The sequence below is a fragment of the Pongo abelii genome, chromosome 6, assembly GCF_028885655.2.
Source record: "Pongo abelii isolate AG06213 chromosome 6, NHGRI_mPonAbe1-v2.0_pri, whole genome shotgun sequence".
NCBI classification, from domain to species: Eukaryota; Metazoa; Chordata; class Mammalia; order Primates; family Hominidae; genus Pongo; species Pongo abelii.
Window position 1 is genome coordinate 40,990,027 of NC_071991.2, and position 26,721 is coordinate 41,016,747.

General features: G+C 52.7%; 2 protein-coding genes and 1 long non-coding RNA gene across 6 annotated transcripts; 1 reads left to right on the top strand and 2 right to left on the bottom strand.

Annotated features, from left to right (window-relative positions):
* Positions 1-1,250: 1,250 nt before the first annotated feature.
* LOC134761757 (uncharacterized) lies at positions 1,251-2,771 on the bottom strand. The gene is made up of 2 exons (XR_010140840.1): positions 2,575-2,771; positions 1,251-2,014 (listed from the first exon to the last, which is right to left on the bottom strand). It is a non-coding gene; the product is annotated as an uncharacterized LOC134761757 (long non-coding RNA).
* Positions 2,012-7,837, top strand: PGAM2 (phosphoglycerate mutase 2). Its single transcript, XM_002818006.5, has 3 exons — positions 2,012-5,432; positions 5,524-5,704; positions 7,634-7,837. The coding sequence occupies exons 1-3, from the start codon at positions 5,019-5,021 to the stop codon at positions 7,798-7,800; spliced, it is 762 nt and encodes a 253-aa protein (XP_002818052.1). The 5' UTR covers positions 2,012-5,018; the 3' UTR covers positions 7,801-7,837.
* A 1,004-nt stretch (positions 7,838-8,841) lies between these two features.
* Positions 8,842-26,416, bottom strand: DBNL (drebrin like). 4 transcript variants are annotated; one of them, XM_009242829.3, is made up of 13 exons: positions 26,228-26,416; positions 20,775-20,830; positions 18,674-18,786; positions 17,676-17,750; positions 13,692-13,838; positions 12,737-12,814; positions 12,316-12,467; positions 12,116-12,167; positions 11,613-11,694; positions 11,119-11,214; positions 10,910-11,025; positions 10,420-10,525; positions 8,842-9,798 (listed from the first exon to the last, which is right to left on the bottom strand). In XM_009242829.3, exons 1-13 carry the CDS (start codon positions 26,308-26,310, stop codon positions 9,659-9,661), a joined length of 1,296 nt encoding a protein of 431 aa, XP_009241104.2. In that variant the 5' UTR covers positions 26,311-26,416; the 3' UTR covers positions 8,842-9,658. The 4 variants fall into 4 exon arrangements, with proteins under 4 accessions (XP_009241104.2, XP_002818053.2, XP_054415233.1 ...); XM_002818007.5 differs by having other exon boundaries at positions 12,116-12,164; positions 26,228-26,411; XM_054559258.1 differs by lacking the exon at positions 13,692-13,838 and having other exon boundaries at positions 12,116-12,164; positions 26,228-26,388.
* Positions 26,417-26,721: the final 305 nt, after the last annotated feature.

Here is a 26,721-nt window from a genome sequence, read left to right on the forward strand (position 1 = left end):
CCGGGTTCACACCATTCTCTTGCTTCAGCCTCCCGAGTAGCTGGGACTACAGGCACCCACCATCACGCCTGGCTAATTTTTTATATTTTTAGTAGAGACAGAGTTTCACCATGTTAGCCAGGATGGTCTCAATCTCCTGACCTCGTGATCCGCCTGCCTCGGCCTTCCAAAGTGCTGGGATTACAGGTGTGAGCCACAGTGCCCGGCCTTGAGTTAATTTTTATATGAGTGTAAAGTGGGGATTCATTGTTTTGCATGTGGAAATCCAGTTGTCCCAGCACCATTTGTTAAAGATATTATTCTTTACTCATTGAATTATTTTGGCACCCTTGTCAAAAATCAATTAACCATAGTGTGAAGGATTTTTCCCTGGACTCTCAATTTTTGCATATGTACTCATAAGAGGTTGGTCTGTAGTTTTCTTAGGTTGTTTGTCTGGGTTTGGTATCAGGGTAATACTGCCCTCAGAGAATGAGTTGTTACCTTTTACTTTAACCTACTTGTATCCTGTTATATTTAATGTGAGTTACTTAGTTAAAGACAGCATAGAATTAGGTTTTTATAATCCAGACTGATAATATGTCTAATTGGCGTGATGAGGGCATTTATGTTTAATGCAACTGTTGAAGTGTTTGGCTTTAGATCTACCATTATGTTGTTTTCTGTTTGTTCCCTGTTTTCCATTGCTGTTTCTTCTTTCCTTTTTTCCTTCCCTCCTATCTCTCCTTCTCCCTATACACACACACTCCCCCCCCAACACACACACACATAGTGGTTGTTCTAGGGGTTCTAATACACATACTTTTTTTTTTTTTTTTTTTTCCTGGAGATGGTCACTCTTGTCGCCCAGGTTGGAGTGCAATGGCACAATCTGGCTCACTGCAACCTCTGCCTCCCGATTTCAAACGATTCTCCTGCCTCAACCTCCCGAGTAGCTGGGATTACAGGCATGCACCATCACACCTGGCTAATTTTGTATTTTTTAATGGAGACGGGGTTTTGCCATGTTGGTCAGGCTAGTCCCAAACTCCTGACTTTAGGTGATCCACCCACCTTGGCCTCCCAAAATGCTGGGATTACAGGCGTGAGCCACCCTGCCCGGCCAAATACACATGCTCTTACAGTCAATTTAGAATTAATGTTTTGCCATTTCAAGTAGCATGTAGAAACCTCACTACCATCTAGGTCCCTTCACCCTCCTCCCCTCATGTTCTAGTTGTCTTAAATCTATATACATTGAAGCCTCCATCAGACAGTATCATGACTTTTAATTCAGCCATCACATAACTCTTAAAGAAGTAAAGAATAGTTTCATATTTATGTGGACTTTTGCCATTTATGATGTTCTTCCTGCATTCCCAAAGTTTTGAATTTCCCCCAGTAATCTCCTCTGTCTGAAGAACTTGGTTTAACATTTTTTTAAAGCAGATTCTTTGGTTATGAATTTCCTGAGCTTGCCTTCATTTGAGAATGTCTTTATTTCACTTCATTCTTTTATTCCAGTAAAATAGAAATTTTTACTGGATATAGAATTCTTGGGTGACAATTATTTCAAAACTAAAAATGTTCCACTTCTTTCTGGCCTTTGTAGTTTCTGGTGAAGATCCAGCCTTTCAAAGAATTGTTCACCTGAATGAAATGTATCATTTTTCTCTGGCTGATTTTATTTTTCTTAGTCTTTAGTTTTCAGAAGTTTCTTTATGATGTGTCTAAGCTTGGACTTTTGTTGTTAATTTATCCAGTTGTGTGGTTCACTGAGCTTCATGGCTTGTAAGTTTATATCTTTTTCCAAACTATCATCAAATTTATGGACTCCATCCTTTGTCATTTCCATTCTGTTTAAGAATATTCACCAACCCTTTCTGAAGGCTGGTTATAAATAGCTGCTTTAAAGTCTGTATCTGATCATTCCAATAGTCGAATCATCTCAGGATGGGCATGTATTGATCATCATCTTTTCTCCCATGTTGAGATTTTCCTGGTTTTCATACTCTTGGTTATTTTGGGTTATATCCTGGATATTTTAAATATTATGTTGAGACTCTGGACCTTGTTTAAATCCTAAGCAGAATGTTGACTGTTTAAAGTGTTTGCACTACTAGTCACATTAGTCCTGTGTCTACACCGGTCAGTCTGGGACCTGCGATGTGCATCTAGGGTCAGCCCTGTGCGCAGCTTGGCAGCAAGCCGATGAGTTCACATATCACTTTATTGGATCACTCACTTCATCTCTCCCTTCTCTGTACTCTTCCTGAAACACAACAGCTCCCTGCGACATCCCTTCCAAGACCTCCAGCCACAAATATGGGGCTCTTTCCCTACCCTGCTGCATACTCCCTGAAACTGCATCCAGGGCCCAGCACAGGGGCAGAAAGGAGCCGCAGAAGGCGGTTGCCCCATGCTTTTGGGGCCATGGCTCCACTAGGCAGAGGGTAGCGTTACCCTCTCAGATTTCAGGTGCCTACCCAACTCACACTACCATCACTGTGCCACCACTGCCACCTCCATGTTACTGCCCAGGAGCTGGGGTAGAGAATAAAGGAAAAATTGGAGGGATTCCCCCAACTCACTGACCTCGAGGGGCTTCACGTCCCACTCCTCTGATTCTTCCTGGAGCTCTTTCTGTTGGTGCACTTGAGGTTTCAAGCCGCCTGTGTGTCCAGGCTAGGCAATACTGGTTACCTCACCACTTCTCTGCGGAACTTTGAATCTGATCTCCTTTTCTCATCTGCCTACTGACAGCTGCTCCTGCATCTGTCCAGGATTGGTGGCTGTCAGCGGGAGAGACATGGGAAGATGCTCCCTCCACCTTCCTGGGACCACCTTGTTGACTCAGCAGCCTTCCTCGCGGCCCACCATGCCATGCCTTCCTGGATGGAGGCCCCGAGGGTGGCTTTTGGTTTTCCTACCCCTGTACCCCTCCAAGAAAGCTCTGGCACACTGCAGAGGCCAGCAACTACTTGTCAAATGAATCAAAGGAGAGTCAAGCTGGAGCCAAGGGTCAGAAGCAGGGGCTTGCTTCCCCGAAGTCCAGCTCTTCTCTGGGCTCCCCTTTCCTTTTTGACACCTCCTGCTTGGTTGGCAGTGAGGTCTCCCAGGTCTGGGGGATCCTTGCCACTGCTTCTGCATCCAGCCCTGGCTAAGCGGCCTTGTTCTCATCAAAGCTGCTGAGATCTGCAGGGTACTCAGCTTCTACTTCCACTCCTACACAGCTGCAAGTGACTTGAAACTATGACCATGCTTCAAAGTCTCCAGTGATTCCCACTGTGTTGGGACACAAAGCCCACCTCTCTGCCAAGTGCCCCTGATGGTCGCTGCCCCAGCTTGTTTGCTTTCTGTAGGGCTTGGGTCTTTGCCAACCCCTCTACCTGAATTGCTCTCCCTGTAGGACTCATCATAGCTGAGGCCTTTGCACTCCGCTCTTTCCACTCACATGTCACCTCAGGGCTGTCCCTGGCCTCTCCTTTCCCATCTCTCCCAGTACATTATGGTCCTCCCTTCCTAGCATCTGGTGCTATCTACGGTAGGCATGTTTAGCTGCTGGTACGATCCCTCCTCCACTGAAATATGGGCTTCATGTCTGACCCCTGTAGGACTGCCAGAGCCTGGTCCTCAGTCATGTTTAGTTGGGCTAGTGAGTCAACTCTTTTGGTCAAAGGGACAAAAGCAGATGAGGAGACGTGGCTTCAATCAGGATCAGTGTGGAACAGTGAGACCTGCGCATGGCACTGCTAGGAGGGATGGGTTCCACCTGCCAGCCTTGGGGGTCCCGGCAGCCGACAGGACTTTGCCCACTGGGACTTGTGTGCCAACCTTTGGGTACAGAGCCTCAGCTTCACAGGCCCCAAGCCAGGAGCCCCTCCCCAGGTGGGCCAGCAGGGATGGAGGGAGGCCTGTCGAGGGTTTCTTGTACACTCAGATCCAAGTCTCAGAGTGGTGTCCCTCTGCTGGCCTCTCACCTACGCTCTCCTGTTATCAGAAGTGTTGCAGGTCACAGTGTGGTCACTGGGGTGGGAGGAGGTGGGAGGCCCTGGGTGGGGCCCATGCCCAAGGGTCTGGCCACAGCCCCTTCATTAGGGCCCCAACTGTTACTTTATTGCTCATCGTCTCTTCCCTGCCCTGGTGGCCCTCATCCCCCCAACCTGAATGCAGAAGTCTTGGTCCTGGACTCAACTCCATGCCACCCTTCAGCCTACGTTGTGGGTTCCTGCTAAGCGGAGCATTTACCTAACAATCAAGACTTCTGACAGTCCTCAGTCCTACCCCCAAACCCCCTTGGATTTCTCCTTTTCAAGGTGGTTTCAGCTAGGAGGGTGAGCGTGGCTTGGGTGAGGGCAGATAGGGTGGGAGCATGTGGCATGTATGGATGAGGCCTTGACAAAGGGACCCCAGAGGAAAGACAGGGGCCCTTTCCCCCTTTGTCCAGGAAACCCGGCTCAGCCCCAGCCCTTGCCCATTCTGCTGCTGCTGCCTGGTACTTTCCACAAGGCCAGACTCCTCTCCGCAAAGCTGTGGCCTGCACCAGCTCCTCTGGCTCTCCTCCTCTGCCTGCTGAGGGCCCCTTCCTAGCCTGGCTGCCAATCACAGGATAAAGGGGTTGGGATTTTGTTTGTGCCTCTGTCTGAGTAGAGAATGGCTGACGAGGCCACTGAGCCTTGCCCTGGAGAGCCCCTCTGTCCCTGCTACCCCCATCTCCCCTGGCCCAGACTTGTCTGCCCTTCATGCCCATACCTGACCAGCAGCCCCACTCAGTCTGGGCTCTGGGTGCCAGCTGGTTATGGACATGCCACCTGAACCCAGGCCAGGAGCTGGTGGATGCGTGGGGCTATTTTAAGCACAGCTTCTTGGCCTGCACACTCCCCTGGCCCCCAGCAGCTCAGCTACTGGTCACCTGCCACCGCCTGGAATGCTGATTGGCAGTTGGCTGGGGTGGGGGCTGGGAAGACACTATTATAAAGCTGGGAGTGTTGGGAAGCAGCCATCCCCGTCCAGAGTCCTCTGTGGTCCCTGCTGCCACCATGGCCACTCACCGCCTCGTGATGGTCCGGCACGGCGAGAGCACATGGAACCAGGAGAACCGTTTCTGTGGCTGGTTCGATGCAGAGCTGAGTGAAAAGGGGACCGAGGAGGCCAAGCGGGGAGCCAAGGCCATCAAGGACGCCAAGATGGAGTTTGACATCTGCTACACGTCGGTGCTGAAGCGGGCCATCCGCACCCTCTGGGCCATCCTGGACGGCACGGACCAGATGTGGCTGCCTGTGGTGCGCACCTGGCGCCTCAATGAGCGGCATTATGGGGGCCTCACAGGCCTCAACAAGGCGGAAACGGCCGCCAAGCACGGGGAGGAGCAGGTGAAGATCTGGAGGCGCTCCTTCGACATCCCGCCGCCCCCGATGGACGAGAAGCACCCCTACTACAACTCCATTAGCAAGGTGGGCTGCCTCCGCTGGGAAGCTGCAGGGTGGGGAGTCAGGTGGGGGCCCACTGGCTTGGGAGGGAAAGCAGCGTGCCTGTGTCCCCCAGGAGCGTCGGTACGCAGGCCTGAAGCCCGGGGAACTGCCCACCTGCGAGAGCCTCAAGGACACCATTGCCCGGGCCCTGCCCTTCTGGAACGAGGAGATTGTTCCCCAGATCAAGGCTGGCAAGCGAGTGCTCATTGCAGCCCACGGGAACAGCCTGCGGGGCATTGTCAAGCACCTGGAAGGTGAGGCCGCCTTTAGGAGCCTGGGCAGGGTGGGTGGGCAGCAGCTCCAGCTGGCTTCTCATCTCAGCAAAGGCTCTTGCCCATGGACCAGGCTGCTTTCTAGGCGTGGGGCTCCACGTCATTCACTGAAAAAGGAGGGCTGAGAAGCCATTTTTTAGTTTTGTGAAATTTTCCCCATTTCTGTGTAACTGGGACACACTCCACAGGGGATGACTGCACTCGAAGCTCGCTGTGTCCCGAGGCGGGGCAGGCTCCAAAGGTGGCATCTGCCCAGGGACACCCAGCTAGGAAACAGAAGGGCTGGGCTTAGAGCATCTGGCTCCAAATCCCAGCTTACTGTGGGGCCCTGGACAAGCCATCTCCATCTCTGGGCCTCTCCCTTTTCCGGGATGGTGGGGAGCTCCCCCTGGTACTGAATGCCTCTTGATGTAGGCTTGGACCCCTTGCAGGGCCCTCCCCCATCAGGTCCTCAGTATCCCTGCATGAGCTTCACCACCTATCCCTCTGAAGCCCCTCCCTGGGCAAAGGAAAGACCAATCAAAAGAGGGGTGCAGGACTATGGAGTGGCCAGACTCTGGGCTTGTAGCTGGGCTCCCACTGAAGAGCAAGGGCTGACAAATGGGCCTGGGATGCATGGGCGCAGTGAGGCCTTGCCCAGAGTGACTGGCACCTCCACTCCACCTCCCACCTTAGTATTCTGACACCAGGGCAGTCTAAATTAGCATCTGAATGACCTCAAAGCTTGTTGAGTCCTGGAAAGGCTAGAAGGGTGTGCCCCAGACCTCCTGCTCCTAGGGCCGATGGGCGGCTGGCCAGAGCACCCAGACCAGCAGGCCCCGGAGACCCAGCCAGCCCCAAGCCTGCCCACTCCAAACACAGACACCTGGCACCTGGCACTGGGGCCAGGCAGAGGGAAGGACCACCTGCCTCCTCCCGCTTCCGGAGACTTCATGCAGCCCCATGACCCTCCCACAGCCTGGTTTGGGGAAAGGGGACACACTTTTGGTGGTGAATATGAGGGATTTCAGGGGAGCCCCTGACTCCCCAGAGAACATTTTCTTACACCCTCCTGCACGGAGCGGGGGGGTGGAGTGGGGCGAATATCAAAGGTCGAGCTGCTATTCCCAGCTCAGGGGCTGCAGGAGGCAGGCAGGGTCAGGTTTCGACCACGCTCGGCCTCCCTGTCCCTCCTCCAGCTCCATTCCGCATTTGCTCCTCTGTTCAGGATGTCTAGAATTTAGAGCACTTTAGAAACCAAAGGGCGCTGGGCATGGTGGCTCACACTTGTAATCTCAGCACTTTGGGAGGCTGAGGCAGGCGGATCACCTGAGGTCAGGAGTTTGAGACCAGCCTGACCAACATGGTGAAACCCGTCTCTACTAAAAATACAAAATTAGCCGGGTGTGGTGGCGCTCACCTGTAATCCCAGCTACTTGGGAGGCTGAGGCAGGAGAATCGCTTCAACCCAGGAGGTGGAGGTTGCAGTGAGCCAAGATCGTGGCATTGCACTCTAGCCTGGGCAAGAGGAGCAAAACTCCATCTCAAAAAAAAAAAAAAAAAAAAAGAAAAGAAAAGAAAAAAAAGAAAAAAAAGAAACCAAAGGGCGGGTGTCCTTCCTGACCCTCAACTTCAGTCTGGCTGGAGTCACACTGGGCTGAGGGAACTATGGACAGTACCACCACAGATCATAGCCACTTGGGTGGGGCTGAAGTCCCCATTTGTTTCACCACTGGGCTATTTCTGTAGGCTGCTTGGTCTAACTCAGTTACGCCTTGACCTTCGGCAACATTTCTGTGGCCTCGTTCTCAGGGCTGGCAAGGAATTGGTGCCAGGGGAACTGGCTCTGTGGCCCATAAAGGTCACATAGTGTCTGCTGTGTGAACAGGCTGGGGACAGAGGGGCTAAGAACACCTATTCCTTCCGGCATAGGGATGTCAGACCAGGCGATCATGGAGCTGAACCTGCCCACGGGGATCCCCATTGTGTATGAGCTGAACAAGGAGCTGAAGCCCACCAAGCCCATGCAGTTCCTGGGTGATGAGGAAACGGTGCGGAAGGCCATGGAGGCTGTGGCTGCCCAGGGCAAGGCCAAGTGAGGGGTGGGCTTCGGCAATAAAGGCACCTCCCCCCACAGCCTGGAGTCCAGTGCAGCCGTGCATGCCAGGTGCACCCCACCATCAGCTGTGGGGACTCCAGAACCAGGGGTGCAGCCACCCACCCTCCCCCACTCCATACCTGTGTCACCAGGGGCAGGAGCCTAGTTACCCACCCCTAGTCATCAGGACACTGAGCCAGGGCTGCAACCACTCCATGAGTTTGCAGTCAGGACAAGCCTGTGGTGACCCTGAAGCTTCAGAGCCACTTAGTAACCATGCTCTAGAATTGGCGTGCTTGGGGCCAGTTAGAAGAAGCCAAGTGACCCGGCTCTCCCCATTGGAAGCAAGGACCACAGCCAGGACACAGCTTCCCGGACAGCTTCCTGCAGAGGGCAGGTGGTCATCTGCTGTCCTTGCAACCCCCGGGTGGCACTTTGAGCCCTGCCTCTTGAGTGGGGACAGGCAAGCCCACAGGGGGCCTCAAAGCTGGCAACAGCCCAAACCTGGGTCTTCCATGGGAGTGGAGGGGAAGTTCCCTCTTCATGGGAGAGGCACCAGGAAGCCCTGGAGAAAAGGGGAGAGGCCTGAGCACAGGAAGGCCAGGAGCAAGGTTGGGCTCCATGCAGCCTTCACCCCAGGCACTAGCAGGTGACACCTCAAGTCAACCACATCTGCCTAGCAGCTCTGGGGCACAGGAGGAACCTAATTCCCTGGATGCTCGGTGGGTGTCAGGTACCTGACGCCACACAGTGGGCCATCCTATGTAGGCAGAGGCTCCCTGAAGCTGGGAGCAGGGCAGCCCTTGGCCTCTCCCAGAGGAAGTGGAACACAGGAAGGCTCCAAATTCAGTCCCATCTTAACATTTAGCCTCTTCCTGGTGGCTGATCATCATCAGCTGCAGTCTCAGGGTGAGGGTGCTCACCCCAGACACAGAGCAGAGGCAGACCCCGGGCAGGTGGCGGGGTGGTATTCCCACATGGGAGCATTCAGGCTACAGCAGGGCAGGTCAGAGCTGCGAGCCTGTGTAGACCAAACTGGGAATTCGTGGTCCAAAAGCATATTTGTTCTTCAGAGACACGGATGAGCTGGGACAGAAAATAGGGGAAGACAACAGGCCAAGGCCACTCTGTGTTACTTTTCCTGAAGTCAGAATCAGTTGAGGCACACACTGAGGCCTGCAGGCATCGAGTGAGCCGCGTGGAGGAACATGTTGTGTCTGCTGTTTTCGAATACCCAGGGTGGGAGCTTGGCCCTCCGCATCCCTACTTCCCATAGCCCAGGCAGACGGACAGAGAAATGGAGTGGGGAGCACAGAGCAGGCTCCAACAAGACTACTTCCCTGCTGCCAAACCACCATGATCCACTCTGACTTTGGTCACAAACTCTGCTAAAAACAATTCTCTATGTTCACTGTTCCCAAGGGTCATTCTAAACAGTGGTGGCCACCACCCCTTAGAAGCAAGAGAAAAAGAAAAAAGGCAAATAAATGCAGAAGGCAGCCGGAGCCTCCCAGATGCCCCTGCTCAGGACCCTTCCCCGCAGCTTGGCAGTGGCCACTCAGGGCTTGGCCACAGGCAGGGCTTGGCCACAGGCAGGGCTTGGCTCAGTATCCTGTCACGGGCAAGAGCCAAGCTGTCTGGGAGGGTCGGGGGATGCAGGAAGGATGTGTGGGAATCACCAGGTCATTGCCGCATTTGGGGTGACGGGCTGAGTCTGCCAAGCCGGAGGGAGCCCTGAGGCCTCATCCTCACTGGGGGTCCCATTCCTGGAAGAGTGCCGAATGTCAACTCCCAGGCCTCCTCTTCCAGCAATAAGGAAGCCATGTCTGAGAGGGGAAGGGCAAGATGTGCCCTCAGCCTCACTCAATGAGCTCCACGTAGTTGGCAGGGAACATGCCAAAATGGCCATCCGGCCCATAGCCACGCCACCAGCCTTCGTCGATCACCTCGATGCCCGTGATGAGGTTCTCGGGGTCAAAGGAGATCTCTGTGTCGTCGGCTGCAAAGAGGATGAGCCCAGATGCATATCAGGGGCTCCCTCCCACATCCCACCTGCTCGGGCAGCCCACGGCAGCCCCACCCTGCTAAGAGCTGCTCGCTGCAGCTCTGGTTCCTCCTCAGAAATATCCCTGCCACCCTGCTAAGCCTTGGCCAACACTGCACCCCGTCCCAATGCTGCTCCAGTGACCACACCCCCAGGGCATACCCTCCTACAGAGCATTCCCGAAAAAGGCTATAGTAAACACCAGCCTGCTCCGTGGGGAGCCTCCACCCCATTCTCCAAGGCCTCCACCCAGGGATGCCTGGTGAACCAGCATCCAGGCCTGGCCCACCTCCCTGCTCAGACCCCATGTTCTGCGACAAGGATAGCAAGTGGGATTCACATCAGCGGCCAGCAAATAGCTACGAGGAACACATGGGGAGGTCTGGGCTGTGCAGGACACTCCAGTGCCACAGTCGCCCCCACTCCAGAGGTGCTTCTACCCCTAAATGCACCGCCCACCCTCCTGTCTTCTCTTCCTGATACCCCCTGGTGCCATCTTCCCATAAAATCCCAGACCCTCTTGTCTCCTAACCTCAGGACCCTGTGGTCCGTGCCAGCCAGGCCAGGGCACCTTACCTGCCTGGTAGTCGTACAGGGCACGGGCACAGAGCCCTTGCCCACTGAGCCCCTGGCCCTGAATGTGGTGGTCAATGTGCTCAGAGCCGGCACCTTGCTGCTGCACCTGCCCAGAGATGACAAAGGTGTTACCCCAGACTCAGCCCTTATACCCAGTCGCTGCTCTGCCCCACATGGCTCAGGTCAAGCTGGGAGTATGCAGAGGGCAAGCAGTCTACAGGCTTGGGGGCTGCTGCTGTCCCTGCCCTACCAGAGTACAGAAGCCACAGGACAGTGCACAAATCCCTCAGCCATAGGCTGCAAGGTCCTCTTCCCACCCAGCACCTCCTATAGAGTGGGGCATGCCCTGACAATTTATAACACAGGGCTGCTCCAAAAATGCATGCGCTTTAAAACCTGTTGCATGCCCCCAGAAAACTCAGACGGCACGTGATAAGTGTTCCTGAGTATGCAGCCCCTTCCTGGCCCCAGCCCCACTGTAGGAACCCACCAGTGGGGGCTCCTCGTAGAAGGTCTCCTGCTCTGGGGGTTCCTCATACACAGCCTCCTCTTCTGCCTGCACCAGACATGGAGGAGTGCTGGGCACCGGCTCCTCAGCAGGGAGATCTGCACCAGGGAACAGAGCAGGTTCTCACTCCCACACATCCCCTTTCTCCACTGCTGTCCCCCAGGGTCCCCATGGGGTGACAAGTGCCTTGCCTGCCCTGGGCCTTGAGACGGCAGCAGCTGGCTCTCTGCCAAAGTGGGTCTCTGGTTGGGTGAGCTGCTTCTGCAGGAAGGGGCTCCTCAGCTTGCCTGCAAACCCGGGTAAATATATACATCACTTCAGAAACACCACCTGCTGTGCACGCGCATGCATGCACACACACACACACGCACCCCACAGCACCCTCCGCCCTGGTGTGCTCGAGGCAGTCTCATGGGGCTTGCTCTGGCTAGTGCAGGAACAGAGACCCCAGGGCCATGTGCTATGTGGTGACCTGGTAGACAGCGCAGCCCAATATCTTTTGGAGGCCAAACTGGTGACCAGTGTGGTCACTGATGAGGTCAACGACCCCAGGTGTCCCTTCCCCTCACTCACTCACCCCTGTCACCGATACATCTGTCACTAGCCTTGGGGGAACCCACATAGGACCCCAGGCTCCCCCTCAGCCTGCTGCTGCCTCATGGCCAGGCCCAAAGGGAGATCTCACCAGGCTGAGGACTGGAGATGGAGGTGGTGGTCATGGCCCTCTCCTTCTGCTTGAAAATCTCCCTTGGGTACACGGCAGACTCCTGGAGGGAAGCACACGTTGACCCTTGCAGTGGGCAAAACTTTTACCACCTCTCCCCAGATCACAGCCCCTCCAGCTGTCGGCCCAGTAGCCCCTCAAAAGTGAGTGTGGGGCCAGGAGGGAAAACATGTTCTCAGGTGAGAAGTCATTTAAAAATAAAAAGTAACTTTAAAAAAGGAAGTAAAACACAGAAGCCGAGGGGCTCACAGGGCCTCCCCCAGGACCAGGTGTGGTCCAAGCCCGAAGCTTCCGCCTTTGGCTTTCCTGTCTACTGCCACCTCTTGAGGTGCCCAGATTCCAAACTGCCCCAGCTGACTGCAGGGCAGCCTCTGCCCAGGTCTGGGCTGGGCCCTCAACCCAAGATCAGGGACTTCTGCTTGTGGCCAGGACAGGTCCAAACAAGTAGAGCACCCCCATCTTACCTGCTCATCTCGGTTCCTTGAAACCACTTCTTGCTGTTGCTCCCACGTCCTGCTGGGAAGGGCCGGGTGGGGCACAGCTGAGGCACAGTCACAGCTTCTCATGCCACACCCCTTAGTCCTCCTCGCCTCCATGGGATGGAGTGGGTGCCCAGCAATGCCTCAGGGTGGGTCCCCCAGGCCAGCCTCCACCTCTGGCTCACCTATGGGGGCTGGCCTCGCCACCCTGCTCCTGATAGCGCTGCTCCCGGCGTGCAGCCTCACGCAGCTCACGCTCCCGGCGCTCCTGCTCCAGCTGCCGCTGCGCCTCCTCGGCCCGCCGCTTTTCCTCTAGCCGACGGTTCTCCTCCTCCTTCTGCAGGGAGAGCCACTGCCCGCTCAGCCCTGTGCTGACACTTCAGCCTAATCCCCTGCCCAGGACTGGGTTTTAGGCACATGGCCAAAGACGGGCACCAGAGCCAGTCGCTCATTAGCCTTGTGGCTTAACCTACCCGAGCCTCAGTGTGACCATCTGTAATGGGCACCAAGGAGAGTGGATGCTGCACGAGCTCACTTGTGAGGAAAGCTGAGCCACAGCAGGCAGAACACTCCCACGTGCCCAGCACGCCCCGGGGCAGCACTCACCTCTGCTTTGGCCCAGAAGCTGTCTTTACCAACCCTTTTAATCTCAGACACGGCATTGGTCTTCTGGTACACAGAGCCCTGTAGGAGACAGCACTCATTAGAGACCTGGACCCAGGTGGAAGGCCAGGCCCACAGGCACCAGATGAGAGAATACGCTAAACTTGTGACAGCACAGGTGAGTGCTGCTAGGACTGGACCCAGCAGAGGCAGCAGAGCACTGCCCAGTGACCCTCAAGGAGACACACACCAAGATGACCTGAAAGAAGCCCAGGACACTGCCCCAAGGGGGATGCTCAATCCCAGACAACACTAGAGGGGTCTGGTGGTCTTTGTCCCTCATGGATGGGGGCCAGGGCAAGAAAGGCCCCCATACCCCACCTGCAAACTCCTAGACATTGGACAGTTCTGAGGCAGGCCTCTGACCAGGGGCACTCAGACAGCTGACTAGCACAAGAGGATCCAAGGAATCACGTCTAACCACACATATGCAGACGCAGCTCCCAGCCATCAGCTCCACACAGCACTGGGGCCACAGGCCCACAGGTATCTCCCGTGACTCCAAGGGTCCTGCTCTGGTTTCAGGCTCCGCCTTGATGCCTCTTTTAGTTCCTCCACAGTGGCTACCTCCAGGGGCAGCCCAGGATGTGCCAGTGCCACGACTTTGAGGGCAGCCAGACTATCATAGCCATGCATCCTGCAGAGCCTCCACTCTGACCACACAGGCTGGGCTCCAGAGGAAGGCTGCAGAACAGCTAGTCCAACCCCTAGGCAAGGTCAGAGGGCTATTCCTGCTCATCTGGTCAGTGGGCAATCACCACAGCTCAGGGGTTACCATCTGCAGAAACTAAGCAGGCATGGGCCCAGCCAGCCTGGGTGCTGGGAAGTGCATATTCCTGGCCCCCTGCCCTCAGGCCCTGAGCAACAAAAGGGTTGGCGAGGGGCAGGCAGCACTCACCACTGGGGCCTGGGGTCCCGCATCCTGGAAGCGGCCACTCTCCTTGTGAAAGCTGTAGTTGGCACCTGAAGCCTTGGCCACCTTCTCCATGATGCACTCAGGCTCCACATCCTCCTCGGCCCGTGCGTTGATGGTCACATGGGCCCCCTGCAGCAGGAGCAGCACTTGAAAGACGGGCTTTGCAAGCGCAGGAGATGGGCCAAACTCCTGTCAGTCCACACAGCACGGGCCACTACTACACCACACAGGACTGGAATCAGGAAACCAGAAGGCACCTGTCTGGCTGCTGAAAACTGAGGCACGAGTTCCCCTCAAGGGCTCAAACAAACCAACTTGGAGCAAACCCCTCATTCTTGTCCCAGTTCACGTGAGACCCTTGCCCTCCACTGTGCTATCCAGTGGTTCCTTCTGTAGCTGTTCCCTGCTGTATATCAGTAGACAGCCCAGGCATGATTTGCATCAAAGGCCTTCCTTCTAATCAATGAAAACTAATTTTAAATGCCATCTGGAAGCCACAAAAGACCCTGAATAGCTAAAGCAATCCGAAGCAAAAAGTACAAAGCTGGAGGCTTCACGCTACCTGATTTCAAATGAAACTACAAAACTACAGTAAGCAAAACAGCATGGTACTGGCATAAACACAGATACATAGAACAATGGAAACTAACAGAGCACCCACACACACAGCCAACTCATTTTTAACAAAGGTGACAGGAACATACACTGGGGAAAGGACGGTCTCTTTCATAAACAGGGCTAGGAAAATTGGATATCCATATGCAGAAGAATGAAACTAAATCTCATCTTTCACCATATTAAAAAAAAACTCAAAATGGATTAAAAAGACTTAAATGTAAGACCTGAAACTATGAAACTACTCAAAGAAAACATTGGAGAGATGCCCCTGGACATTGGTCTGGGCAAAGTTTTTTTTGGGTTAAGACCTCAAAAGCCCAGGCAACAAAAGCAAAAATAAACCAATCGGACTACATCAAGGTAAAAGGCTTCTGCACAGCAAATGAAACAATCAACAAAGTAAACAGACAACCTACAGAATGGGAGAAAATATCTTCAAACTATCCATCTGACAAGGAATTAGTGATCAGAATATATAAGGAACTCAAACAACTCAGTAGCAAAAAAATAATAATCTGATTTTAAAATGGGCAAAAGACCTTAACAGATATTTCTCAAAAGATGATATACACATGGCTAACTACATATGAAAAAATGCTCAACATCACTAACCATCATCAGGGAAATGCAAACCAAAACCATAATGGGCTATCATCTCACCACAGTTAGAATGGCTATTATAAAAAATATAAAAAAAAAATGCTAGCAAGGATGTGGAGAAAGGGAAATTTTTATACACTGTTGGTAGGAATGTAAAGTAGTACAGCCATTATAAAAACAGTATGGTTTTTTGGGGTTTTTTTTTTTGAGACAGAGTCTTACTCTGTTGCCCAGGCTGGAGCGCAGTGGCACAATCTCGGCTCACTGCAACCTCCACCTCCCAGGTTCAAGAGATTCTCTGCCTCAGCCTCCTGAGTAGCTGGGATTACAGGTGCCCACCACCATACCTGGCTAATTGTTGTATTTTTTTGGTAGAGATGGGGTTTCACCATGTTGGCCAGGCTGGTCTCAAACTCCTGACCTCAGGTAATCTGCTCACCTTGGCCTCCCAAAGTGCTGGGATTACAGGCGTGAGCCATCGTGCCCAGACAACAGTATGGTTTTTAAAACAGTATTTTAGTCCTACTAAAAGCAGAACTACCATATGATCTAGCAATCCAACTGCTGGGGATACATCCAACTCTGAAGTTCAGCACTATTAACAATAGCCAAGATACGGAATCAACCAAAACGTCCATCAATGGATGAAAGGGTAAAGAAAATTTAGTATATAAACATGAGGGAATATTATTCAGCCATAAAACAGAATGACATCCTGTCATTTGCAGCAACATGGATGGAACTGGAGGTCATAATGTTAAGGGAAATAAGCCAGGCACAGAAGACAAGTATTGCATGTTCTCACTCATATGTGGGAGCTAAAAAAGTGGGTATCATGGAGGGAGAGAGTAGAATGGTGGTTACCAGGGGTTGGGAAGGGCATGGGGGAGAGAAAATGAAGAGAAGTTGCTTAACAGGTACAAAAGTACAGTTAAATAGAAGGAATAAATTCTAGTATTCAATAGTACAGAAGGGAAATTATAGTTAACAATAATTTTGTGTATTTCAAATTAGCTAGAAGAGAAAAATTGTAATGTTCGCAACACAAAGAAAAGATAAATGTTTGAGGTGATGAACATGCTAATTACCCTGATTCATCGTATACATTGTATACAGGTATCAAAATATGACATGTATGCAAAAAATACGTACAACTATTATATATCAATTTATAAAAACTCTGGGCCGGACGCGGTGGCTCTCGCCTGTAATCCCAGCACTTTGGGAAGCTGAGGAGGGCAGATCACTTGAGGTCAGGGATTCCAGACCAGCCTGGCCAACATGGGGAAACCCCATCTCTACTAAAAATACAAAACTTAGCCAGGCATGGTGGCAGGCACCTGTAATCCCAACTACTCAGGAGGCTGAGGCAGGAAAATCACTTGAACCTGGGAGGCAGAGGTTGCAGTGAGCCAAGATTGTGCCACTGCATTCCAGCCTGGGTGACAGAGTAAGACTCTGTCTCAAAACAAACAAACAAAAAACAAAACAACAACAACAAAAAACTCTGATAAAAGAATGCCATGCATGTTTTCTACAAAAAGTAAGCCAATGATTTCTTCATGAGAAGCCAGACCCATGACCTCATTCACTGTTACTATACAGGTTGAGCATCCCTAACCTAAAATTCTGAAATCTGAACTGCTCCAATGAACATTTCCTTTAAGCATTATGTCAGCACTCAAAAAATCTCAGATTCTGGGCCGGGCATGGTGGCTCACGCCTGTAGTCCTAGCACTTTGGGAGGCCGAGGCGGGCAAATCACAAGGTCAGGAGATCGAGACCATCCTGGCTAACACGGTGAAACCCTGTCTCTACTAAAAATACAAAAAATTAGCTGGGCGTGGTGGCGGGTGCCTGTAGTCCCAGCTAATTGGGAGGCTGAGGCAGGAGAATGGTGTGAACCCGGGAGGCAGAGCTTGCAGTGAGCCGAGATCACGCCACTGCACTCCAGCCTGGGCAACAGAGCGAGACTCCATCTCAAAAAAAAAAAAAAAATTCAGATTCTGGAGAATTTCGGATTTTGGATGCTGAACTGCAAATATTCCCAAATCTGAAAAAATCCAAAACATTTCTGGTCCTAAGCATTTCAGATAAAGGATACTCAAACCTGTATACTCGATAAGCTGGGAATTCTCTTATCAGCTCCTAGATGGAAACTGAGGTATAGCTGAAGAAATGTTGGCAGAACAAGAAATCAAAATTCTGAGTCTCCTTTGCCAGAGAAATGCAACCAGAGAAATGCAAAAAGTTACCTGACAAGTGACCAACAAATGCTTTTGTTACAAATAGTTTTTAAAATTTAAAAAAGTTCTATTATAGGACTGACATAAATCCATGTAGAGGGGGCTGGAAAGGAATGCATCAAAAGGGCACATGCGTGCTAAGATGGTGGGCATTCTCCCCTTCCTCCAAATCCTGATGGTATTACTAAGCTATTTAGAGGGATCATAAAACAAAACAGAACCAGGGCCCACCCTTCTCACGGCACCAGCTCCAGCATGGTCCTTTATCCTGCCCCACTGAGGCAGGCCTGTAGGTGGCCCTGGCAACATCCTGACCTCCCATGCACTCACTGACCAAGAGTGAAGCAGCCTCTGGTCATGCCCTGAAGGGCAGGCAGAGAGCATTAGCTATGAGCACACTCCCAACTCCAGTTCTGATTCCCACTTGCTCGCACCCAGGAACCTGCGAGACCTCAAGCCTGTGAGGCCTGTTCCCAGTGAAGCGGGCCTCGCCTGGCCTTACCTTCAGGAAGTTGGCCATGGTGCTGACGTGGCTGGCGCAGGCTCCCTTCCGCACATCATTCACGCCCTCGCCTGTCTGCAACACAAGTATGCCCAGATTGACCCAGGCCTCCCTCAAAGCCACTTCCCACCCCTGGGGACCCAACATCTACCCTGTGTCCCAGAAAAGAGAAAACTGCAACCCCCAAAGCAGAACCTATTATTCTGACTGCATCACATGGGTGAGGTAAGTTCCCATGCCTCCAAGGGGCTCATGGACGCTCCCTGGGCAGGATGGCTACCAGCTTTTGCTGTGGGGGCATTTCATGAATTTTCTTTTTTCATTTTTTTTGGAGATGGAGTCTTGCTCTGTGGCCCAGGCTGGAGTACAGTGGCGCAATATTGGCTCACTGTAACTTCTGCCTCCTGGGTTCAAGCAATTCTCTTGCCTCAGCCTCCCGAGTAGCTGGGACTACAGGTGCACGCTGCCATGCCCAGCTAATTTTTTGTATTTTAGTAGAGATGGGGTTTCACCGTGTTGTTCAGGCTGGTCTCAAACTCCTGAGCTCAGGCAATCCACCCATCTCGGCCTCCCAAAGTTCTAGGATGACAGGTGTGAGCCACTGCACCCAGCCTTCAAGAGTTTTCTTGATCCCCACTAAGGGATCAAGGAGGCCCTGTCCCTGTACTCCCAGGCTCCTAAACACTCCCTCAGGCTCTCTACTCCATCAGAACAACCACCTTCAAGAGCATGGAGCAAGGACTCCCTGTGACTGCTTTTAATCCATTTTGCAGGAAGAACTCTAGGCTTGGAGGGTGAATTCTGCATAGCAAAGCCACAGTTATTCTTTGGGCCACAATGAATCTGTCAACTATTCTGCTCATTCACCAGCTCAGAGCTGTTCTATTGATCTACTAAGTCATGCCAGTAAAACACTTTGTTCCTGAAGCCAAGTCAAAACAGGAAAGAAGACAGTGGGGTTTCCTGGGTCACACCTAGATGAAACGGGCTCCACATACCCAGTTGATGAGGACAAATTTGGGCAGTCCGGAGTTGGGGTCCTTCACTCTGCAGAAGGCGTACATCACCTTCCCACTGTTGAGCTCCTCCACCATCTCCTCCAGGCCACCCTCTGCAACAGAGTCACAATGAAGGTCAGGGGTGGCTCTGACATTCCCTGCTGGCCCTGGTCCCACCAGGAAGGGAGGCCGAGCTGCCTCTAAACCAGGGCTTCTCACCTCTACCTGTATCAGAATCTTTCTAGGGGTATGTTTAAAATCAGAGTCCTGGGCACCACCCTCACTAAACTGATTGATGAGAGCTGGGTGGGACCTAGGAGTCTGTGATTCTGACAAGTACCTCAGGTAATCTTTTTTACCCATACTCGTTTAAAAACCACTTCTCTAAACCCAGAGGTAATTCTGGAAATAAAAACAGGGTCATTTCCACGGCAAACCAGCCACCAGACTTCCAAATGGAGGATGTCTACGTCAAAATTTTATTGTTGCCGCAACCTTGCAAAGGGGCCTGGAATAGCAGGGCCTGTAGAGTCACCACTGCCTGCACCTGTGTCTGCTCAAGCTCCAGGGCCACCCAGACCGCCAGACCGGATTGAACATCCTGCAGTGGCATAACTGGCTCAGACCTCAGACTCCAGAAGAGAGGGTGATGGGGACAGAGGGAGCGCAGGAGTGGGCAGCTCTAAACGATTCTCCCTGACACTGAGGCTTAGCCCCCACAAGCTTTCCCAGGTTATACGGAGGAAGAGCTGATCAGGTATTTCAGCTACAGGGCTCCGTATGAGTGGAGGCAGTCATAAGCCCCACTCTGGGGACAGCAAATTGTTGCTTTTTTTTTTTTCTCTTTTATTTTTTTTTTCTTTTTATTATTATTATTATTATTATTATACTTTAGGCTCTATGGTACATGTGCGCAACGTGCAGGTAAATTACATATGTATACATGTGCCATGCTGGTGCGCTGCACCCACCAACTCGTCGTCTAGCATTAGGTATATCTCCCAATGCTATCCCTCCCCCCAAATTGTTGCATTTGTGGCAGAGCCCTATCCTGTGCCACTAAGAATGATGACAGGAAACTCTCGAGTTGTTGATCCCTGCAACTCCCAGTCACCTGCCACACCACATGTCTACTGTTCAGTGGCAATCCTTCTAGAAAGGGGACACCTCCCGAAAAGGTTGTGAAAGGAAGGGGCTTTCTACCAACAACAGACATCAAACCGTGGAAAACACACTCCGAGTGTTCATTGAACAATGAAGCCATGTCCAGCTCAGGACAGAGGGAGGGGTCAGGCAAGTTCTGGAGGAGGAGCAGTCAGGGGTGTCAGCTGGGGGGCCCACAGGTCACACTCTGACCAAGCCTACCCTGACAGCCTCTGCTCTGTGCTGGCCAAGAGCCTGTCCTTCCTGTAGAGACCCCCAGAGCCTCCCCTGTGACTATCTGCAGTGATACTGCCTCTCCCAGTGAGGATGGGGCCCCTGCAAGCACTCAGCACAAGACCAGGGCAGGACAAAGGGAGAAGAGGATATGTCTGTGGACTTTCTTTCTACCAGCACCAGTTCTGGGACTGGTGAGCTTCCTGCTGCAGCTCCCTACGCAGGCTGCCCGCAAGCTGGAGAGGCCTGTTTCCCTCTCAGCTCTCCCCAAGTAGACAAAGAGAAAGCACTCCCCTGCACCCAGAGGGAAGGAGAGCCAAGGAGGAATGTTTTCACTTACACATATCTGAAACCTAAGGCCTGCCAGAAGTGGCCGGTGAGCACTGGAAGCCCCATGTGGCTCAGTGGACCAAGACGGCTGAGTGCGCTGACCCCTGGTCCTGCCTGTTGTTGGCTCATGTCCTGATCAAGGGGCCAGGGAACCCCCAACGGAGTTAATGTAGGGTGGGTCTGCAGGAGGCAGGTCCGGCCCACTTCCCACCCTCAGTGGAAGAAGGTGTTGGGCCACTGGCAGAGGCCACCTGTGTGATAGAGTCTCCTTCTTCCTGTGCAATAGCTGAAATGCCAGCTGAGATGGACTGCTGATGGTCACAATCCTTTCTCCTTTGCGCACGTCACCCTCCTATCTCCTGGTGTCCCCGAGTCCATTTGGAGTCATACTCACCCCCTGTGCCAGCCACGCGGATGTCGTTGCTGTTGCCTTCATAGGTAAAGAGAGCCCTGAAACGAAACACAAGTGAGCTCTGTAGCCAGCACCTTGGGTTCCATCTCTCCTCACTGCACCCACCATGACTTTCCACTACATCCCAAAGAGCTTGGGCCGACAGTAGCACTGTGAGTGGGCACGGGCCCGTTCTCACTTTGCTCTGACCTGCAGGCAGGTTCTCAGTAGGCAACTGTGCAGCCTTCTCAGCTCTGCAGCTGGGAGGACACTGGCCTGACTTACCATGGGGTGGGGGTTGTGAGGGACAAATCCATGGAGATGGGAGCACACATCTACTATGAGGAAAACATGAGCTGTGGAGTTTCCCAATGACTGCTATACATTCGTGTGTCAAATACTCACCTGGCCACCAGGTATACGGATTTGAAGAGACAAAACATATCTACATATTCCTGAACCTAGAGCACTGAAAAGGAGAAGCAAGTCGGAGAAATACACGCACTGGGCCCCTTGGAAGGCTGCCCACCACTCCTGTGCACGTCTGCCCTGGCTCCAGTGAAGCCTGGTGGGTAGGGCAGCAGGTCCTTCCAGGCTTGAGACTCTTTGGTAAACACAGACTACTACAGGTTGTGTTTATCAGAAACCACAAGGGAATGACACGACATGAAATCACACAGTTAAAACCATGAACCTACCAAGCCCCTCAAGGACAGGTACCCATGAGCAAGTTTTCTATCTAGCAGAGCCTTATCTCTCCATGGGTGACATGGGGCCATGGCTTTCTTTTCCTGTAAGATTAATTATTCATAAGAACTTTGGGCCGGGCGCAGTGGCTCACGCCTGTAATCCCAGCACTCTGGGAGGCCGAGGCGGGCGGATGCGGATCACGAGGTCAGGAGATCGAGACCATTCTGGCTAACACGGTGAAATCCCATCTCTACTAAAAATACAAAAAATCAGCTGGGCGTGGCGGCAGGCACCTGTAGTCCCAGCTACTCAGGAGGTTGAGGCAGGAGAATGGCGTGAACCCGGGAGGCGGGGCTTGCAGTGAGCCAAGATCACGCCACTGCACTCCAGCCTGGGCAACAGAGTGAGACTCCATCTCGAAAAAAAGAAAACTCTGGGCCAGGTGTGGTGGCTCATGCCTGTAATCCCAGGACTTTGGAGGCTGAGGCAGGAGGGTCACTTGAGCCCAGGAGTTTGAGATCAGCCTGGGCAACATGGTGGGACCCTGTCTCTACCAAAAATACAAAAATCAGCCAGGCGTGGTGGCACATGCCTGTAGTCCCAACTACTCAGGAGGCTGAGGTGGGAGGATTGCTTAAGCCTGGGAGGTCGAGGCTACAGTGAGCCATGATGATGCCATTGTACTCCAGCCCAAACAACAGAGTGAAACCCCAACTCTTAAAAACAAAAACAAAACTCCGGTAAAGATTCATTCTGGCTTGCTAATAGCATGAACCTTGCAGCAACTCAACATCCCCAGCAGGGCTGCTGGACATGGGCTGGAGGCACTGACCCACTGGACTGTAAGTCAAAGGCAAAACTCAGTCCAGTGTGTGTCATCTCCCCAGGCTCTAAAGCACAGGCCTGCTGAGGCAGGCCAGACAGAAGCTGCAGGGATAAACAGTCGGACAGGAACCAAATCAGCTTCAATTTGGCCTCCCCAGGGCTTTGCCAATGCCACTGGGCAGAGATGCTTATGCCTGAGAAAAATGGAAGAAATTAGACCCAGGCCCAGTGGATCTGGTTGGTAGGGAGGAGACAGGCCTCCGGGAAAAGGCACTGCTTACCAGGAGGGGAGACAGAATACAGGAGAGAAACACTGAATGAGAAACTCTCAGAGAAAAGGAACTAGAGAAAAGAACACAGAGAAACAAGAGAAAGATTTGGGAGGTGGCACACTGCCAGCATGAGCTAGGGGAACTCCCTGGAGGAAAGAAGCCCATTACTCTTGATGGCCACAAAGCCCTGTTGCATGTTGAATAAAGCCACAAAGCTGGCACAAGCAGCAGGTAACAGAAGATGGCAGCTCAACCCAGCTCTTGCAAGAAGGGACTCAGCCAGCTGCGATGGCTCATGCCTGTAATCCAGCACTTTGGGAGGCCGAGGTGGGCGGATCACCTGAGGTTAGGAGTTTGAGACCAGCCTGGCCAACATGGGAAACCCCGTCTCTACTAAAAATACAAAATTAGCCGCGTGTGGTGGTGGGTGCCAGTAATCCCAGCTACTTGGGACACTGAGGCAGGAAAATCACTTGAACCTGGGAGGCAGAGGTTGCAGTGAGCCCAGATCATGCCACTTCACTCCAGCCTGGGCGACAGAGCAAGACTCTTGTCTCAAAAAAAAAAAAAAAAAAAAAAAAAAGGGACTCAGCAGCTAATATAAGAGCCAAGCCCAATGCCTGCCACCTATCTCTCTGACTTGATCCCTGTCTACCCCAGGCCACCTTTAAGAATGTTCCCAGCACAGAGGCTCATTCCCAGTTCAGAGGCCTTTTGAAAGAAGGGCAAAAGAAGTTTCAAATCAACATGAAAAAACATGGTGCACTGGCCTCTGAACAGCAAGGAATATGGAGTGTCAAGCATCTTATAATTCAATCATGCCTTTGAAAATAAGTACTGAGAGCCTACTGCTTACTAGTTACAGGAATGCAGCTATGAACAATCCCTAAAAGGTCCTGCCCATGGAACTTACTTTCTAACAGGAGAAAAAACACACACCTAACACTAACGTACTATTAGAGAGTGAAACAGGTGCTGGAGGTGACACATGAACCAGGTGACAAGAAACCATTCCAAGATATGGAGTAAGCAGGGGCAGGAGACAGATCCAAGACGGAGAGCTGATGTCATGGCTGCTCCCCATTCTATCTGCCCTCCCCAATGCCAGCACTGTGTGTGTGAAACCTCTTATGACCCACCAAACTAGAGACCACCTCTTCTCCCTCTGATACCTCTACCACTTTTTCTGTATGACTCGGTCCATCCTTCATTTAAGCATCTGCCACATATAACAAACGTGCCTCAGGCACCAAGGACAGAAAAAGAGCCCACCCCACCCCTTCTAGTAAGAGATAAAGGTGACAAGAAAACCCATAAGGATTTCCAGCATATTGTGTCTGGTGTGTGTCTGAAGGAAGTCAAACAGAAAGATGGGAAAAAGTGCCTACAAACAAGGAGCTAGGAATCAAGGAAGGCCTCTCTGAGAAGGCAACCTCGGGGCCAAGAAGTGAAGGCTGCGGAGCCACTTGGGACGATGTGGAAAAAGTGTGCTCCATGCAGAGGAAGCAGCAGAGCAAGGACTCTGAAGAGGAACCAGCTTATAAGTTTGAGGAAGAGAAAGACGGCCAGAGTGGTGACAAACAGGTGTGGCCACAGTGTGGTAAATGAAAGGGGTGGTAGGTTCTGGGTCATGCAGGGCATCAGCAGGGGAAGGAGTCTAGGCTTTATTCAACATGCAACAGGAAGCCACTGTAGAGTTACAGACACGGAAGTGACATGGTCCAGATATTTTTCTGCAGTGTGCAGGAATCTGCCACACAGTATCTGCTGAGCAACTACCTTAATGGCTGTGACGATGAGGGTGGAGGTCAGTGGGTTATGCTGCTGAGTGACACAATCTGTAGTGCTGCAGGAGCCTGGAGGTAGGGAGGGAGCATGGCATGGCTGTCTGGGCAGATGAGTTCAGTGAGATGGGTGGGTTCTGACTTCATAAGGGGAAAGAGGAGGCTCCACAACCCTCATGAGGGACAGAGAGTAGATGGGGTGGGTAAGCACTGGGCCAGGAGTGGTAGCAGACAGCTCTGGTAAGCAGCCCAAGGAAAGGATAGGAACATAGCAGGTCTGAAGAGGGAAGCCCAAACTGCCAGGTGGGCTGGGAGGCATCATCCCAAACCAGTGATGGTTCCTGAGAAGACTGATGATGAAGAGAGACCTGGAAGGCAGATAGATCAGGAGTGCCAGGAAGCTCCTAGGTAAGTCTGCCAGGGTAAACAGTGATCAAGAGCATGTTAAGAAGCAAAATCTTTAATTTGGCAGGGCTGGAGAGGGGCAAAGATTATTCTGGGTTCTAAAGCCAAGTGGTATGATGTGGACATAATGGGGCACTCATTGCAGAGATACTTTTGACTGGGTTTGAAGTAACAGGAGAGGTCTAAGAGAAACACGAACAGGAATAGGAGAGAGGCAAAACAGAGGGCTGACATCTAGAAACTCTCCTGAGAAAAATAACACTGACTGACGTGGGTAAATCTGAGGGATTATAAAGCAGGCAGAAAACCCTACCAAGGAAGTGACGAGACATCCTTCTTTAGATGCCTCCCCAACAGAATATGTGCTGTTTGGCATAAGGTGCCATCCACGGCACCCAGACCTGACAGGAGAGTCTACAGAGACCCCACAGAACCAAGCAACTGGTGTTCTAAAGCTCTTCCCCTAATGGCCCAGGGCTGAGGAAAAGGCAAAGTCATAACATCCTCAGGGTCACAACAGTACACTGCATAAAAGCCGCTCTGTGCTGAGCACTAGGGAGAGCAGAGGAGATGAGAAAGCACTTATACAAGTGGAGATGGCCACCACACAAGGGGAAAACAGTTGGGAGGGCCTCAGTGCTGACCACAGGGTGGCCCCACCACGACTCAGCCTCCAAGGCCCAGTTTCTATTCCCCAAAGTTGGTCACCTTAGCCCACCATACTCAGCATATTTCTCAGAACTGGGATTTCTCAAAACTGGTCAGTGAAAACAATTTAAGCAAAGGGGAAAGTGAGGATATCTTGGGTGGTAGAGGGAAAATGGGACCTTTTCCCAAATAGATAGCGAGCATCCTACTTTCGTATATCTTCCCATGGCTCAGGCACAGGAAAGAGTACACTTTTTGGAGAAACGAAAGTTCTGAAGTCCACGTTCACAGAGAGTCAAGGACCCAGATCCCTGAGCTCCTCGTCTGAAGCCCCCAGGGCAGGGCTCACATTCACAGCCCGGCTACCAGGCCGCTCTCAAATGCCCATCCCTGAACACAGCATTTGCAAAAAAACGGGCGTGGCTTCCGCCTTCTCAGAGAGGGCTGCGCAGGACCCCCTTCTACAGGGAAGTCCCAGAACTGGAAAGAAGAACCTGGCGAAGCTAGCAAGCACGACCAGGCCGAGGATCCAACATGGAAGCCCGCAGAGCCCACAGTGGGTGGCGAGCGGCAGGGGGAGGGGCGGGGACTCACTGGGTCCCCCCAAGCCGGGTTTAACCTGTCCACGATCGGCGGGGCAAGGGGTCACGAGGGTGAGACAGCACTCCTGCTGCGGTGTGGAGGGGCAGACAGGTAAGCCCCAGGCCACCTGCCTGGGCGCCGCTCCGCGCTCGCGCTCCCGCTGCCGCTCCCCTCGAGTCCCCGGCTCGCCCCAGACAGACCCACCCCTGAGGCAGCCCCTGGCCCGACCCTGGCCCGTCTCGCCGCCCACCAGTCGGTCGGGGACTTCTCGGTGACCACCCGCACGTAGGCCTCCTGCAGCGCTGGCCCGTTCCGGCTCAGGTTCGCCGCCATGACCCGCCCCGCAGTCTCCGCGCCGCTGCTGTAGCTTCCGGGCCGGGCCGCCCCTTTGACAGCCGACAAGCCTCGCCTCCGACAACCGGAAACCCCGCCCCACGGCAGGAAGCGGAAATGGCAGGGGCCAGCTGCACCCGCGGGTCCTAGCTAGCCGTCCGGCCGGCTAGTCTAGCATCAGGGTCCCGCGAATGCCGAAGGACAAGCAGGAGAAGGGAGGACCCGGCCTTCTGTTTGTCCTCAGGGAGGGATCCTGGGGCGCAGACTAGCCCGTCTTCTGGTCCCACCCAAACGGTAGCTCGACTTGGAAGCCTGGCCGCGGGGACCCAGTCCAGCCCTGGCTAGCTGCTCTCACAGCACCGTGCTCATTGTTTTCTAAATTTGTTATGTCGATGCGCTTATTTGAGAGAT